The 15,821-nt window shown below is 40.6% G+C and overlaps 1 protein-coding gene across 3 annotated transcripts in view; it reads left to right on the forward strand.

Moving 5' to 3' along the window:
* Positions 1 to 15,821, forward strand: part of CNTNAP5 (contactin associated protein family member 5) — an 810,836-nt gene that overhangs the window by 524,250 nt on the left and 270,765 nt on the right. For all 3 annotated transcript variants that reach the window (XM_058715579.1, XM_058715580.1, XM_058715581.1), the window contains exon 12: positions 9,068 to 9,187. In XM_058715579.1, the coding sequence (XP_058571562.1) occupies positions 9,068 to 9,187 (120 nt within the window). The remainder of the gene's footprint in view (positions 1 to 9,067; positions 9,188 to 15,821) is intronic.

The following is a 15,821-nucleotide window of genomic DNA, read 5'->3' on the forward strand; positions in this document are numbered from 1 at the left end:
TGAAATGGTCGTATTTTTTTTTATCTTTTCTCTTATTGCTAAATGATGTTATCATGTTGATTGATTTACAAATATAGAACCACCCTTATATCCCAGGAATAAATCTCACTTGATTATGGTGAATGACTTTTGTAATGTGTTATTGGATTCAGTTTGCTAATATTTTGCTGAGGATTTTTGCATTGATGGCCTGTAGTTTTTTTTGTTTGTTTGGGGTGTGTGTGTGTGTGTGTGTGTCTTTACTGTTTTGGTATCAGGGTAATTCTGGCTTCCTAGAATGCACTTTGAATCCTTTCTTCCTCTTCTATTTTTGGAATGGTTTGAAAAGAATAGGTATTAACTCTTCTTTAAATGTTAGGTAGAATTTGCCTGTGAAGCCACCATCGGTTCCTAGACTTTTGTTGGGAGTTTTTTGATAACTGATTCAGTTTCATTTCTGGTAACCAGTCTGTTCAAATTTTCTATGGGATTCAGTTTTGGGGAGTTATATATTATAGTAATTTATCCATTTCTACTAGGTTGTTCAGTTTTTTGTCATCTAATTTTTCATATTATCTAATAATCCTTTATGTTCCAGTGTTGTTGGTTATTATTTCTCCTCTTTCATTTCTGATTTTGTTTATTTGATTCCTCCCTCTATCTCTGTCTCTGTCTTTATCTCTCTTTTTATAGATCTAAAGACTTATTGATTTTGTTGATCTTTTCAAAGAACTAGCTCCTGGTATCATTGATCTGTTATTTTTTTTAAATTATTTTCTATTTTGTTTCTTTCTCCTTTAGTTTTTATTATTTCCTTCCTTCTATGTGTTTGGGTTTTTTTTTTCCCCCTTGGCTCATTTAGGTGTAAGGTTAGGTTGTTTATTTGAGATTCTTCTTGCTTCTTGAGGTAGGTCTGCATTGCTATAAACTTCCCTCTTAGAACCACTTTTGCTGCATCCCGAAGATTTTGGACCATTGTGTTTTCATTTTCATTAGTCTCCATGTATTTTTTGTATTTCCTCTTTGATTTCGTTGATCCATTCATAGTTTTAATAACATGTTATTTAACTTCCATGCATTTGTGTTTTTTTCCAGATTTTTTTCTTGTGCTTAGTTTCTAGTTTCATAACATTGTGGATAGAAAAGATTCATGGTACGACTTCAGTATTTTTGAATTTGTTGAAACTTGTTTTGTGGCCTAATGTGTTACCTGTTCTGGAGAATGTTCCATGTATACTTGAGAAGAGTGTGTATTCTGCTGTTTTAGAATGGGATGTTCTGAATATATCTGTTAGATCCATCTGGTCCAATGTGTCCTTGAAAGCAGTGTTTCCTTGTTGATTTTCTGTTTGGATAATCTATCTATTGATATAAGTGGGGTGTTAAAGTCCCTACTATTTTTGTATTACTATCTATTTCTTTCTTTAATAGTTCTTTGTGTATTCGGATGCTTTCATGCTGGGTGCATAAATACTTACAATTGTTATATCTTCTTGTTTGATTGTTCCCTTTATGATTATATAGTGTCCTTCTTTGTCTCTTGTTACAGTCTTTGTTTTAAAGTCTATTTTGTCCAATATAAGTATTGCTACACCATCTTTCTTTTCACTTTCATTTGGATGATAAATGCTTTTTCATCCCTTCACTTCAAATTTGCATGTGTCTTTAGATCTGAAATAGGTCTCTTACAGGCAGCATCTAGCTTTTTCATATTTTTTTAATGTTTAATGAGAGAGATAAAGATAGAGAGAGGGAGTGCAAGCCAGAGAGGGGCAGAGAGGGAGACACAGAATCCAAAGCAGGCTCCGGGCTTGGAACTGTCAGCACAGAGTCTGATGTGGGGCTTGAACTCACGAACCATGTGATCATGACCTGAACTGAAGTCACACTCTTAACTAACTGAGCCAACCAGGTGCCCATAGCTTGTTTATGATGGGACATTTTAAAAACAAATTTTGTACTGATGATTTCATTACAAACACCCCAGTATGTATCAGTAACAAAGAAGATCTTTTTTAATCTTTTGAAACAAAGCCATACTACCATTATCATACCCAACATAATTAAAAATACTTTCTTCATACCATCTGATGCCAAATTTGGTTTTACTTTTTCTGATTGTCCTTTTCTTAAGTCCATGCAGTGTTTGATTGGTATGTCTCCTGCATCATATCTCCTTTTCACTATTTATTTTTTGAAGAAACTGAATCATATGTTCCCACATTCTGGATTTATCTAATTACATCCTTAGAGTGTGGGTGAGAATGTTTCTTTACTTCTTTCTGTAAATTAGCATTCAAATCTAAGGGCTTGATTAGATTAGCTTCGGATTTTTGGCAAGTCTTATCTAGTGCTGTGTATTTCATATTAAATCACATTAGAGACACCTTGATAATCACTTTTGGGGATGTTGAGATTGATCCAGGTTTGGGTATTGTTAATTTAATCTATCCACTAAAAAGTTCTCTATCAACTTATATTTTTTGTGGAATATTAAGTTACCATCAAATATATTATATGCAAGAAAGGTAGGATATGATCTTTTCTCTTTCCAAAGAATAGGACTTTATTCTCTAGCATCCTCGAGAGGTGACCAATGGACTTAAATAGATAGATCAATGATAGGTAGGTAGGTAGGTAGATAGATGATAGATAGATTAAAAAACTAGTAGATTGTATATATTTAAATCTATAAATTCAGTTATGAGTCTTTTTGATGCTCACATGCTTCCATCAAATTGGGTCTTGGGGCATTTTTGACGTATTTTAATTTTTGCTAGCTTTTATGTTTTCAGGTAAAGGAGGCATTCCAGTCTCATCCTGTTCCAAACATAAACTCAGTAAAACCCTTCTTCCTTTTAGTAAGAAAGTATTCAGTGGTCCAAATGTGGAAATACATAATCAAAACAATTAAATAATGAGTTTATACTGATACCACCAACTCAAATTCAGAATTCAGAATTACATATTTTTTATATTTTATATTTTTAATTTTTATGGCAAAGTTTTAGTTTCTGATGTAATTAACAACATAATGTGCCATTAACTTTTCTTGACAGATACAATAGTTTAATAAATCAATACCAATGTTATTTAATAAGAAGGCTTTTTAATATATTTTAAGATTTTTGTTATTTTCCTTTGATTGGTATATCCTACTGTTTCCTACTCATCAAATTACCGTTTTCAATATGCTTAAATTTGTGAATTGATAATAAAGCTAAAAATAGTTTTATTGGTCACTTTTGGAGGATACTAGAGGACAAATTCAGCCTTTTGATACTGATGAATTAAAGAGGAAGCATGAAATATCACTCTTGCTTTTTTCCTACAGTCTATTTTTTGGTTAAGGAAACCTAATAATTAATGAGGGATGTTTCATTTTTATAAAGTATTCCCACTGAGAAATCAAGAAAGAATGGTAAAGTAAGATCAGCAGCAACATACCAATTGATGTGTTTTGGGGCAAAGTCCTTGTGTTTTATGAGTTATTTGTAGTATTTATAAGTGGGGATGCTCGTTTCCAGGCTTTGCCCTCAGGTATCTCCCTGTAACTGAATCAAAGTTTACAGAGAAAGTATATGAGGAATGGTAGGCTAACTACAGTGGTAAATAGCCCCCACATCACAATGCCTTAGTAAAATAAAAGGGCTTTTTAATACTCCCATTACAGATCCATGTGATTCTTTTTCAGGAAGTCAAACATAGATACCGTCCACTTCTATAGCTCCTTTTCCTTTTAGGTCCTTGGGATGCTTTATTTGGATTTTGTTTCACTAAGTGATCTGCTTTGGTCAAAGTTGCATCAGCAAACATGCAGTCAAAGGCCTGACAGTTGCTTGCCATCTTGTTGATCTTGGAGCCTTTACCACGGGAATTTGTCTGTGAGAGTATGAGAGATCAAAGCACCCCCAGAAAGCCCTGCTGACCCAGAAGCTAAGTGCAGATGCCCGGAGAACCCTCACAAGACATCCTGAGCCTGGCCAGGAACTTTTCCAGATGAGCCCTGATCTGTAGAATCATGGAATGATTATCATTTTAAGTCAGTTTTGGAGTGTTTTTTTAATGTGGCAATGGATAACTGATATACTGAGAATATTGATGAAGCAAGATTAACCAAATGTAATAATGGGTGATATCAGGTTCATTTTATTACTCTGTATTCTTAAAAAAAATTTTTTTAAGATTTATTTATTTTTGAGAGATAGAGAGATAGAGTGTGAGTGGGGAAGGGGAAGAGAGAGAGAGGTAGGCACAGAATCTGAAGTAGGCTCCAAGCTCCGAGCTGCCAGCACAGAGCCTGATGCGGGGCTGGAACCCACAGACTGTGAAATCATGACTTGAGCTGAAGTCGGCCTCTTAACCAACTGAGCCACCCAGGTGTCCCTCTTTTGTCTATTTTTAAATTGGGGTATTTGTCTTTTTATTGTTGAACTTTAAGAGTGTTTTACGTATTCTGAATATGTCTCCTATTAGATACATGATTTACAAATATTTTCTCTCATTTTATGGGTTATCTTTTCACTTTCTTGATGTCCTTTGAAGCATGAAAGTTTTACATTTTGATGTTCAGTTTATCTATTTTTTCTTTTGTTGCCTGTGCTTTCGATGTCCTATCTAAGAATACATTGCCACATCCAAGGTAATAGAGATGTACACCTATGTTTTCTTCTTAGAGTTTATAGTTTTAGTTTTTACAATTTGGTCTTGATCCATTTTGAGTTAATTTTTGTATGTGATATGAAGTGGGGTCCCACTTCATTCTTTTGCACCTGGATACTTGCTTAAACCAGCATCAATTCTATTTTTTTTTAAATTTTTTAAAAATGTTTTACTTATTTTTGAAAGTGAGAGAGACAGAACACAAGCAGGGGAGGGGCAGACACAGAATCTGAAACAGGTTCCAGGCTCTGAGCTGTCAACACAGAGCCCGACACAGAGCTTGAACCCACCAGCTATGAGATCATGACCTGAGCCAAAGTTGGATGCCCAACCAACTGGGCCACCCAGGCACCCCAATTACTCTGTATTCTTTACATTAATTTCAAACTTTCTGTAACGAAAAGTTACAAAGAAACTACTTAATGTCAGTATTACTTGAAACAATTTTTAGTGAATTTGTTTAAATTTCCTTTACACTGTTTTCCAGAGCAGCTGCACCAGAATGCAACTGGTGCAGCTGCTCTGGAAAACAGTGTGGAGGTTCCTCAAAAAATTAAAAATAGACCTACCCTATGACCCAGCAATAGCACTGCTAGGAATTTACCCAAGGGATACAGGAGTAGTGATGCATAGGGGCACTTTTACTCCAATGTTTATGGCAGCACTTTCAACACTAGCCAAATTATGGAAAGAGCCTGAATGTCCATCACCTGGTGAATGGACAAAGAAATTGTGGTTTATATACACAGTGGAATACTACGTGGCAATGAGAAAGAATGAAATGCCTTTTGTAGCAATGTGGATGGAACTGGAGAGTGTTATGCTAAGTGAAATAAGTCAGGTAGAGAAAGACAGATACCACATGTTTTCACTCATGTGGATCCTGAGAAACTTAACGGAAGACCAGGGGGGAGTGGAAGGGGGAAAAAAGTTACAGAGAGGGAAGTAGACAAACCATTAGAGACTCTTAAATACTGAGAAAAAACTGAGGGTTGATGGGGGGTCGGAGAGAGGGGAAAGTGGGTGATGGGCATTGAGGAGGGTATCTGTTGGGATGAGCACTGGGTGTTATATGGAAACCAATGTCACAATAAATTATATAAAAAATAAATTTCCTTTAAATGTTTAGTAATTGCTCTTTTTCCTTTTTTATATTTAATTTTCAAAAATTATTTAAAATATTTGTATTGTTTCAAAATTAAAACTGTAAGTGTCCAGAAAGTTCTAGCTTTCAGCTCTGTCCCCATTCTTTCTCTCTCTCCCCTTAGATATCCATTTATATTTGTTGTTACGTGATTATACTGGGAGTCATTTTAGAGATTTGTTAGTGAATTAGGAGTTAAATTGGTGACAGATACATAGACAAGTAGGCAAATGAGAGAATAAGGCAATTATTAATCTCAACAAGTTACATTTGTTTCAGCAAAGGAGAATTAATCACATTATAAGATTTGCTATATGTGAATGGATGTATGTTGTCATGTCATTGCAAACAGTATCCATCGATCTAACTAAAATTACAATACAACTGTATTGGAAATTTGGGGGATGGAAAGGTGTTTGAATATGGGTGTGACGAAAAAGCTAATTCTGGGGCACCTGGGTGGCTCAATCGGTTGAGCATCCGACTTCAGCTTAGGTCACGATCTCATGGTTTGTGGGTTCGAGCTCTGCGTCCGGCTCTGTGCTGACAGCTCGGAGCCTGGAGCCTGCTTCGGATTCTATGTGTGTCTCTCTCTCTCTGCCCCTCCCCGACTTGTTCTGTGTCTCTCTCTGTCTTCCAAAAATAAATTAAAAAAAATTTTTTTTAATTCTTAAAAAAAAAGAAAAAGCCTAATTCTTATCTTTTATATTGGTAAGTGAATAAATAGACTGTAAAAATGAAAAACAAATCAAGCAGCATCAATTTAAATGTGCTATTCAGAGATAAAATAGTCAATATCAAAATAATGGACGAAGAATTAAAAATCATCATCTCTGGTGGCACCTGGGTGGCTCAGTCTGTTAAGTGTCTGACTTCGGCTCTGGTCGTGATCTCACGGTTTGTGGGTTTGATCCCCCCATCAGGCTCTATGCTGACAGCTCAGAGCCTGGAGCCTGCTTGGGATTCTGTCTCCCTCTCTCTCGGCCTCTCCCCTGCTCACACTCTGTCTCTCTCTGTCTCTCAAAAATAAATAAACGTGTAAAAAAATGTTTTTTAGAAAGTCATCATCTCCGCTCAGAAGGGAGGCAAGACATGTTGGTTTTGCCTAACAAGCTTTGTGGTTATGTTATGAGTATCTCTTCGAATCCTTACTAGTTGTATGAGGCAGGCTCTTTCTTATACCTGTAGCTCCATGAGAAAATTAATACTTTGGGAGTTTCTTAGCCATCTACTGCTGTGTAATGAATTATAACAAAATTTGGCATCTGGAAACAGCAAACATTATTACCTCATAGTTTCCCTGGGCCCTTGGGCTTCTCTGGGTGGTTCTCGCTCAGTCTCTCACAGGGCTGCAATTAAGATGTCAGCCAGTGCTGCAGTCATCTTGGTGTTTGTGGAGATCTGTTTCAGGGCTTACTCACACGGCATGCCCAAAGCCTCCAAGCTCACTCCGGGGGTCCTCTTTCCAGGGTGGCCACGGGACACAGCAGTTGACTTCCCTGACAGCGAGCGATCCCAGAACACCCAAGATGGAGGCCACTGCCTTTTTAAAGTCTAGTCTTGGTAATGACAGATGCTACCTCTGTCATATTCTGTTAGAGGCACATCTGTAAGTCCAGCCCACACTTAAGGGGAGGGCATGAAATCAGGAACAAGACATGAAAGCTAAGGGTGTGGATAAAATGAGTTATCGTCAAGGTTGCCTACCACAGGAGAAGTGGCTTCTCCCAGTAAGTGGTAAGCGTAAGTATGTAAGTCTAAGTGGTAGCCCTGTGATGCAAAACCACCCAATTCGATTCCAGGGCTCCTGTTCTTAACCGCTATGCAACCTTTGTATGTTGCCTGCATGGCATTAACCCTGAACGGGAAAACAGTACCTCCTTTGACACCACTGCCATCTTGGACGTGTGGGAGTGGCCAGAAGGGATAACTCACGTAAGAGCTGACTTTCATACGTGTGTCGCACACTCCGGTGTGTTAGGTTGGGGCAAACATGAATAAGCTGTACGTTACGCTCAGTGTGTACAATGCAAACTAGACTCCCCCACTTACCTCTGCTTCAGAAAGGGTGCATGACTGCAAGAGAGAATTATATGGGTACAAGGATAACCTTGAATTCACTCTAATTTATAAAAAGTCACTCAAGCTTTAGAACTTTATTGGTAATGAATTACCTGAGAACCCCCTCACACTTGATCATGACAAAATGCAGCTTCGTATTTCTGGGATGGGGCATTAGTCACAGGGGCACGCTGGCTAAGGTGAGGAGTTGGTGCTATATCTTTAAAGCTGTTGAGAGCTACTGAAGTGTGTTAAGCGTGGAAGGATGACATAATTGGATATGTACCTGCTGCTCTGAGCTATGCCATCGTGTCTAAAACATCAGACGACATTCCACATTCTCATGCATGAGACGGCAGATGCTTCCTTTACACACCACCGAGTCCATTCATGTTGATGTGATGAGATTTATAAATTTCTCCTATCTGCATATTGGTCCGAGTACCCCATCTCCAGGCCCCCGTGCCTGCCTCCCTCTGTGTGCATAAACACCTTTGTGGCTACGGCCACAGCCCCTCTCTGTGCACTTTTGATGGCACAGACTGATTGCCTCATTCAGGGTCTGTGGTCACATGGCAACCGTGCTGTCGACACATCTTAGGAACTTAGTGAGTGCTTGTTAAGTCAAAATGGACTAAACCTGACTGGACACCTGCTCTGTGTTTTCGGTACTGTGCCGAGCTCTCGTTGTGTAGAAATAAGATAGTGTTATTTTGTTAATAAAAAAAGACATGACTGTATGTATTCATTCAGTTTTTCATCCACTAATCAAACATTTTTGAAGTCCTGCTGTGCATGTGGCCTTGTGCCAGGTGCTAGAGCACAGCCTGAGACAGCACTGCCCTTCCAGCTTCTGTGACCACTGGGGAAGACAGAACAGTGTATGGTGATCCTAGCTCAGTCCACTGTGTGGGCACAGAGGAGGGGCACAGACATCAGCAGAGAAAAGGGCCACAGAGGAGTGAAGGGGAGACTTTCTGGAGGAAGTAACCTCTGAGCCGTTTGGAAGAATAAGTGAATAAATGCTCGGGTGAATGGAGGCTCAACTCCATCAGTATTGGGACACTGGTTTGTTAGGACTTGATGGGAGGGGGAAATCGAGGCTATAGAAGCGGGAGGAACCAACACTGAAAGTAGATATAGGTAGGAGGTACCAGTCCCTCCAGAGTGATGTGTAGAGCCAAGCAAAGCTTTATCTCTGCTGTCTTTGTGTCTTTCCAGCCCTCTACGAGCAATCCTGCGAGGTATACAGGCACCAAGGGAACACGGCTGGTTTCTTCTACATCGATTCCGATGGCAGCGGGCCGCTGGGACCCCTCCAAGTGTACTGCAACATCACAGGTAAGGGGCAGAATCCCCACTCAGGCTTAACCGAGCTACCCGATGGTACACAGCACAGGGAAGTCCACTGGAAGGGGACATGTGTAAATAAAAATTTAAAGAGCCAACCTCAGGTGTGGGGGGCATGGTGTTTAAGTAAATAATAGCAATTAGCAGCTGGATTATCTTTCATAGGAGAGGAAGACTTAATGGTCTTAATCACATTCCGCCAAACCTAGAATTAACCAGGAAGCATTTTCTGTAGACCCTGCCAAGGACATTTTCTCTTTTAAAACTCAAAAGCAGAAAGAAAAGGAAAAAACAACTAAACAAACCAAAAGCAAACCTGAAAATCAATAGAGAACCCTGACTCAGGAAGTGGGGAAGTGTGATTCATGTTTGGCCCCGGGGATGGTGTGAATCCCATGTGCTCTCTGAGGCTCAGTTGTTCATCAGTGAAATGGGCAAAGTAGTTCCTTCCTCCCAGAGTTGAAGGTTAGACACAATCATGAGTATTGGAGGAATCAGCGAGGCTAGTTACCCAGTAGGTGCCCAACAAGAAAAGTGAATTACTTGCATTTTCCCAGCCACTCCTTCCTAAAGTGCAGAAACACATAGAATCAATTATTGCACAGATTTAGAAACAATCTATGATCACTAACTTATTCTGCAAAATAATTCCACAAAGCCCAAACCTGATGTAATAGTTTCTTAAAAATTCAGCAGTGCAAGTACCCTCACCATCGTGAGGGTCACTCATTGGTGCATATGCGTTGTGCATGTTTGTTCCGAGCACTGGCCTTTGGAAATGACAACAGAATCATGTAATAAAGCAGAAAAGCAGGGGCTATTAAGGCTTATTGAGTCGTCAGGCCTCAGGCATCCCTGCAACAAGGCAAGCACATTCCCTGAGCTCCTTCTGTAGCCACAGACTGGCCTTGGCACGGAGGATATGCGGAGAAATTAGATACAGCCACTCTCATTTATGAGGCAGGAATATCAGGAGAAATGCCGGGCATATCACAGGTAGAAATGCAAGCAAACCATTGCAAAAATGGTGATTATGGCACTTTGCAATTTGTTCATCTGGATGCAAACGACCAAAGTTTTTCTGCAGAAGATGCTATTTACACGGATTTAGAAGCATTTCCTTGCATTTCCTTAACACTTAGTGCGTCTCTCCAACCTGCACGTAGGCTAACTGCTTCCCAACTAGCCCATAATATAATTAGAAACTGTGGGACTGTTTTCTTTTCATCGTTATGGTAACCTATAGTGCTAACCTGGAGCTAGTTTTCTCCCTGGATCTTGGTTATTTTCCAATTGTAATTAACAAATGGATCTCCAGCAGTTCCTGCTAAGAATACAGACTTTCTAGCTGAGGACATTCGAAATTAGTAAACGCCCTTTTACTGAGCTCCGTAAGTGCTTCCGATGCAAGTTGTCCCTGGTCTACACTTTACCAAAAAATGGAGGAAGTGATTTAGCTGAAGAGTGAGGACGAGGAGAGTGGTTCCTGCTGCTGAGAGATCAGGTGTGGTCACTCAGCTCCGACCAACTTCGGGAGCTGAACTGAGAGCTTACCAATACCATCTCTTTCCCTCCTCACCATAAAAATCCGAGGTAGATATTTTTATCTCTGTCTTACATAGAAGGAAAGAGAAGATGAGAACTTCGTGACTTTCTCGAGGTCATAAATACTGGAGCTAATAGTCAAGACTCAGGAAGCAAACAAAACCTTCTGGTGCAGTAATAATTTATATCACTAAAACATTAATTGGATACTTGTATTGCTTATGTTTTGCTTTACACAGTGATGCGATTTTTGTTATAAAGTAAATCAATATTAATTATAGAAAATTTAAGGAGAAAAGCAACGTATCAAGAAAATGTTGAAGTGACCCCTCAGCCACAACCCAGAGACTGCTGTTGGTACTCTATTGTTAGGATTTCCTTGGGATTTTTTTTTCTGTGAATGTGTATGTGTATTTCTTCTGTGAATGTATCTGTTTTTTAAATATATATTTTAAAATCAAGCATCAACTTTCCTTTTTGTCATTACATATTTTGAATTTATTTTTTAATTTTTTTTTTTTAACATTTATTCATTTTTGAGAGTGAGAGAGACAGAGCATGATCAGGGGAGGGGCAGAGGGAGGGAGACACAGAATCCGAAGCAGGCTCCAGGCTCTGAGCTGTCAGCACAGGACCCAATGAGGGGCTTGAACCCATGAAGTGTGAGATCATGACCTGAGCTGAAGTCAGACGCTTAACTGACTGAGCCACCCAGGTGCCCCTGAAATTTTTTTTTTTTTACATTTATTTATTTTTGAGAGAGAGAGAGACAGAGCATGAATGGGGGAGGCGCAGAGGGCAAGGGAGACAAAGATTCCTATGCAGGCTCTAGGCTCTTAGCTGCCACCAGAGTCTGACTCGGGGCTTGAACCCACAAACCATGAGATCATGCATGACCAGAGCCGAAGTCAGACGCTTAACCGACTGAGCCACCCAGGCGCCCCATGCCATTAAAATATTTTGAAAATAAAATATATACATTAAGTGTAGCTTTAAATTTTTAAACTCTTCAAACTAATGTGAGTTCAGGGATACAAAGGGTGTCATTGATTCATAGGTCTCATTTACATGGAGCTCCCTGCCTCTCATTGGAAACATTTCTCTCAGGGCTTCTGTATGATGTTTTGTCCAAGAATGGCTAAAGATGAATTTTCACTTGTATTTAAAGGTTGCTATTTTGCTGATGTGATACTGAAGGAATCAGGACCTCAGAGTTGTGTTCGGGAATGGATAGGCTTGATTATCCCTGATCAGGCAATTCTTGTACATACGGTTTTTGGTTATGTGCAGTTGCAAAACATAGAGGTTATGTTTTTGTTTTTGTTTTTGTTTTCTAAAAGAACTATAGAAATAAAAGCAAACCTCGGCACAAGCTGAATTCTGTAATTCTCATATTTGACATTTCTAAAAACATAAATATAATGATCACATACATTTTTTATTTATTTATACATGTTAAATGTTCTTAACTATGAGTGATTTGTAACACCTGTAAAAATGTGACAAAGGGGTCCAGAGAAGGGAGGGTCCAGGAGAAGGGAGAGAGGAAATGGACAGCGAGAACCAAGAGAACTGAACAGGGGTGGGGTAGGGTGGAGGGGAGACTCATTCTGCTTAGGATACAGTTTCTGAAAACAAAAAGTTGCTGTTCTCTGCACTTTTCAGCAGCATTACTGGGGTAACCCAGAGAGTGTAAATGACACCGGAAGGCAGGGAACCTTGTGCTAGTCAGCTGAGTGTCCCTGGCCTACTTGTCCATAAATAAGGTCTGCCATCCTAAAATAAAGATCTGGGGCCAGGTGGTCTCACAGGCCTTCCTCATTTAGAATTCCATGAGAGATCATTTGAGGTTCAACCGAAAAGGGGACGTTTCTCCTAAGAAGTCTATGGATACTTGCAAACAGATGTCATGAAAGTGAAGAGGGACAGATTTTAGTCTTGGAAAACAGGAAATTCGAATCCAAAATACATCTCTCGTTACAGTGTACCCTGGGCAGGGGAGGGCATGAGCTCCCTTTCCTAATGGCAAGGTGGTGCCTCACCCCTCCCGGGAGATTAAATCTGTGCATCTCACCTAGGACAGGGTGATCTTGGGGAGATGACCACCCAGATGCTCACAGAGTAACTGCCCCATTCACTGGATGGCAGCATGATCTCTGCACAGGGACACTACCCCAATGTATGGGAGTAACCTAAGGGGACGATTAGATTTATGTATAAAGTGGACTGTATCTGAACCTCTACACGTTTTGATCCTGTGCCTGCCGTACCTCATACTATGTTCCAAGCCAGTTCACCACGGAGCTAGTGGGTAGGAGAGAAGGAAGGGCCACTGTTTGGATGGAGTGTTGAGTGAAATCATGGATGAGGAAGATAAAGAGGAAGCTTCTGCAGGAATGCACATTTGGGCTACTTCTAACATCTCTATATATGATTTACCATTCAGTTCAGCTTAGGGTACATTTGCACATTTCAGGCACTGTGCAGATTGCCAAGGATACAAAATAGTGTCTGCATCAGCTTCTCTTGGCTGCTATAACAAATTGAGTGGCTTAAAAATACCAAGAAGTGTATGCGTCACAGTTCTGGAGGCTAGAAGTCCAAAATCAAGGTGCCATAGGGCCACACTACTTCTGAAACCTGTAGGGGAGAATCCTCCCTTGGTTCTTCTGGCTTCTGCTGGCTCACCCAACCTTTGAGCATTGCTAGCCCGTAGCAGCAGCCTTCAGTGACTGCCTCCCAGCGATTGTCACCCTGCTTCTGTGTGACATAGTCACAGGTAACTTTCTCCTCTCATGTATCCTCTTATAAACAGGATACCAGTCATATTGGATTAGGACCCCTCCTAATGGAGTATGACCTCATCTTAAGTTGATTACATTTGCAAAGAACCTATTTCCAACTGAGGTCATGCTCGCAGGTGCTGAGGGTTAGAATTTCAGGAGGACAGAATTCCTCTAATGGTATCATTTCAGTCTCCTTCACAGGTTAGTCATGGAGCAGACACAGTGGAAATTATAATATAAGGATAATGACAGGAAGTGTATCGTGTTCTTCCAGCCTCTTGTGGAGTGGAAGGGTTTTTGGGCAGGCAGGCAATGCATGTTTCTGATACCTGGAGGGGGAGCACTAACGGGCCGGAAGCAGAGACGAAAGAGGGCATTTCCAGGAAGAGCAAATGAATGTCAGGAACAAAGTTCAAGGGTCTCGAGCCTGCATATTTGTGGGGGTCACAAAACTCACCAAGATGAGTCACAAGTTCAGAACACTGAAAAACTAATCAAATTGCATGAATAGGAAAGGATCAGTTTTACTTGAGCAGGGATAAGCAAAGGCTGTTGCAGGTCCGTAATCTGAGCAAAAGTTTCCCAGCGAGGAAATCTACTGCGTCAATTCTGGGGAAAAGAAGGAATGTTTTATTATAGACAGTTACTGAGCATGTCAGACTAGTTAAATGTCTCTGAGTGAAAGATGAACTACTTTCTGAAGACCAGCCACAGGATGTCATCCTCAGAGCATTCGTAGGTGTTAGCACTGTTCCTTTATATTGAGGACAGTGGATCTCTCAGAGGGCTTGCTCAGATTAGGGACTGTTTACAAAGGTGTGAGCCTACAAAAGGCAATTATGGGAAGGGGACCACAGAACAGAGCTAGTAGCAGAGGGGCTGTTCCCACCCTCAGGCCCAGGGAGGTGAAGGGAGGGAGAGTTGCCAGAGTAGGAAGGAGAGCAGCATATGGAGAGGTTGAAAGAACTATGGCCTCTTGTGTGGGAATAGCCAGCAAAGAGCTTGGGGAATGACCTCGATCTCCCCTTGGTCCTACCAGTCTGTTTCCCATGTCTCCACGGACAACCCAGCTAGAATTCAGAAGGCAAGAGCGCTTGCTGATGTAATGTTTTTCAGCAGCCTTCCTGGGCACAGAGAAGGCAGCAGAAGGAGAGAGGGTGTATTGGCAGGGCAAATGGAAAATACCCATGGTAGCCTGTTTAAGGAACTGTGTAAAGAAGGTTGGGGAAACAAATGATTAGAATTCATCAAGGATCAAGGATGGCCGTGAGGCAGAGGGCTGTCAGTGAAACCCACAAAGCATGCAAATATATGAAACATGGATTTGTTCAATAGATTCCAACCTGAAGCAGATAGGACCTCCCTTTGTGGGCCGAATGGGAGTGAGGTTAAGATGAATGAAAGAAGCACACCCTGAACAAGAGACAGAGAGAAGTAATCGACTAAAAGTTGCTAAGTCACTCAGTTGGTGAATTACTGAAGGACACATAGAACACCAAGAGAAACCATGGCATACTAAAATGTAATGTTTGGTTAAAAAGGAGACCTGGGCCCCATGCCACTACCTACCTGGTGTTAAACTTTTCCTGGCCTGAATGTGGGTAATTTTAGCCAATGATGTGAAGTTTGTGATCATGCTTGGCTGTCTCAGTCTAATTGGGCAAGTATGTAGGAGGGCATTTAACACAACAAGTAATCTAGGCAGACTCAGAACTAGTTTACTGGATGAAAATGCATGTAAGGTGGGCTTGCAGGGCGGGTTAGAAGCCATCAGGAAGTGAGAGAGTTCTGGGCCCTGGGATCAGTACAAAGGAGAAGATAGGAATGGAGAAAGAGAAGGGCACAGAAAGCAGTTGAAATCAGTGAACATCTGAGGAATCTGTGCAAGAACTTGGGGTTGGAAGATAGGAGAAGGAGGCTTCTCAGATGTTTACTTCTTCCCTCAGTGCAATGGTTAGTTTTATGTTTCAGCTTGGTTAGATCGTAGTGTCCAGATATTTGGTCAGTAATTATCATTAACATTTCTGTTAGAGTGTTTTTTTTAGGTGAGTTTAAGATTTTAATCAGTGATCTGTGAATAAGACAGATTACCCACCAAAATGTGGATGGACCTCATCTGATGAGTTCAAGGCCTAAGTAGAACAGAGACTGACTTCCAACAAACAAAAAGAAACCGTGCCAGCAGATGGCCATCAGACTCCAACTGCAACTCTTTGCTGGGTCTCCAACCTTCTGGTTTACCCCGCAGACATTGAACTTACAAAGAAAGCCTCCATGATCTTGTGAGCCAATTC

The sequence above is a fragment of the Neofelis nebulosa genome, chromosome 2 (genome assembly GCF_028018385.1).
Source record: "Neofelis nebulosa isolate mNeoNeb1 chromosome 2, mNeoNeb1.pri, whole genome shotgun sequence".
NCBI lineage: Eukaryota > Metazoa > Chordata > Mammalia > Carnivora > Felidae > Neofelis > Neofelis nebulosa.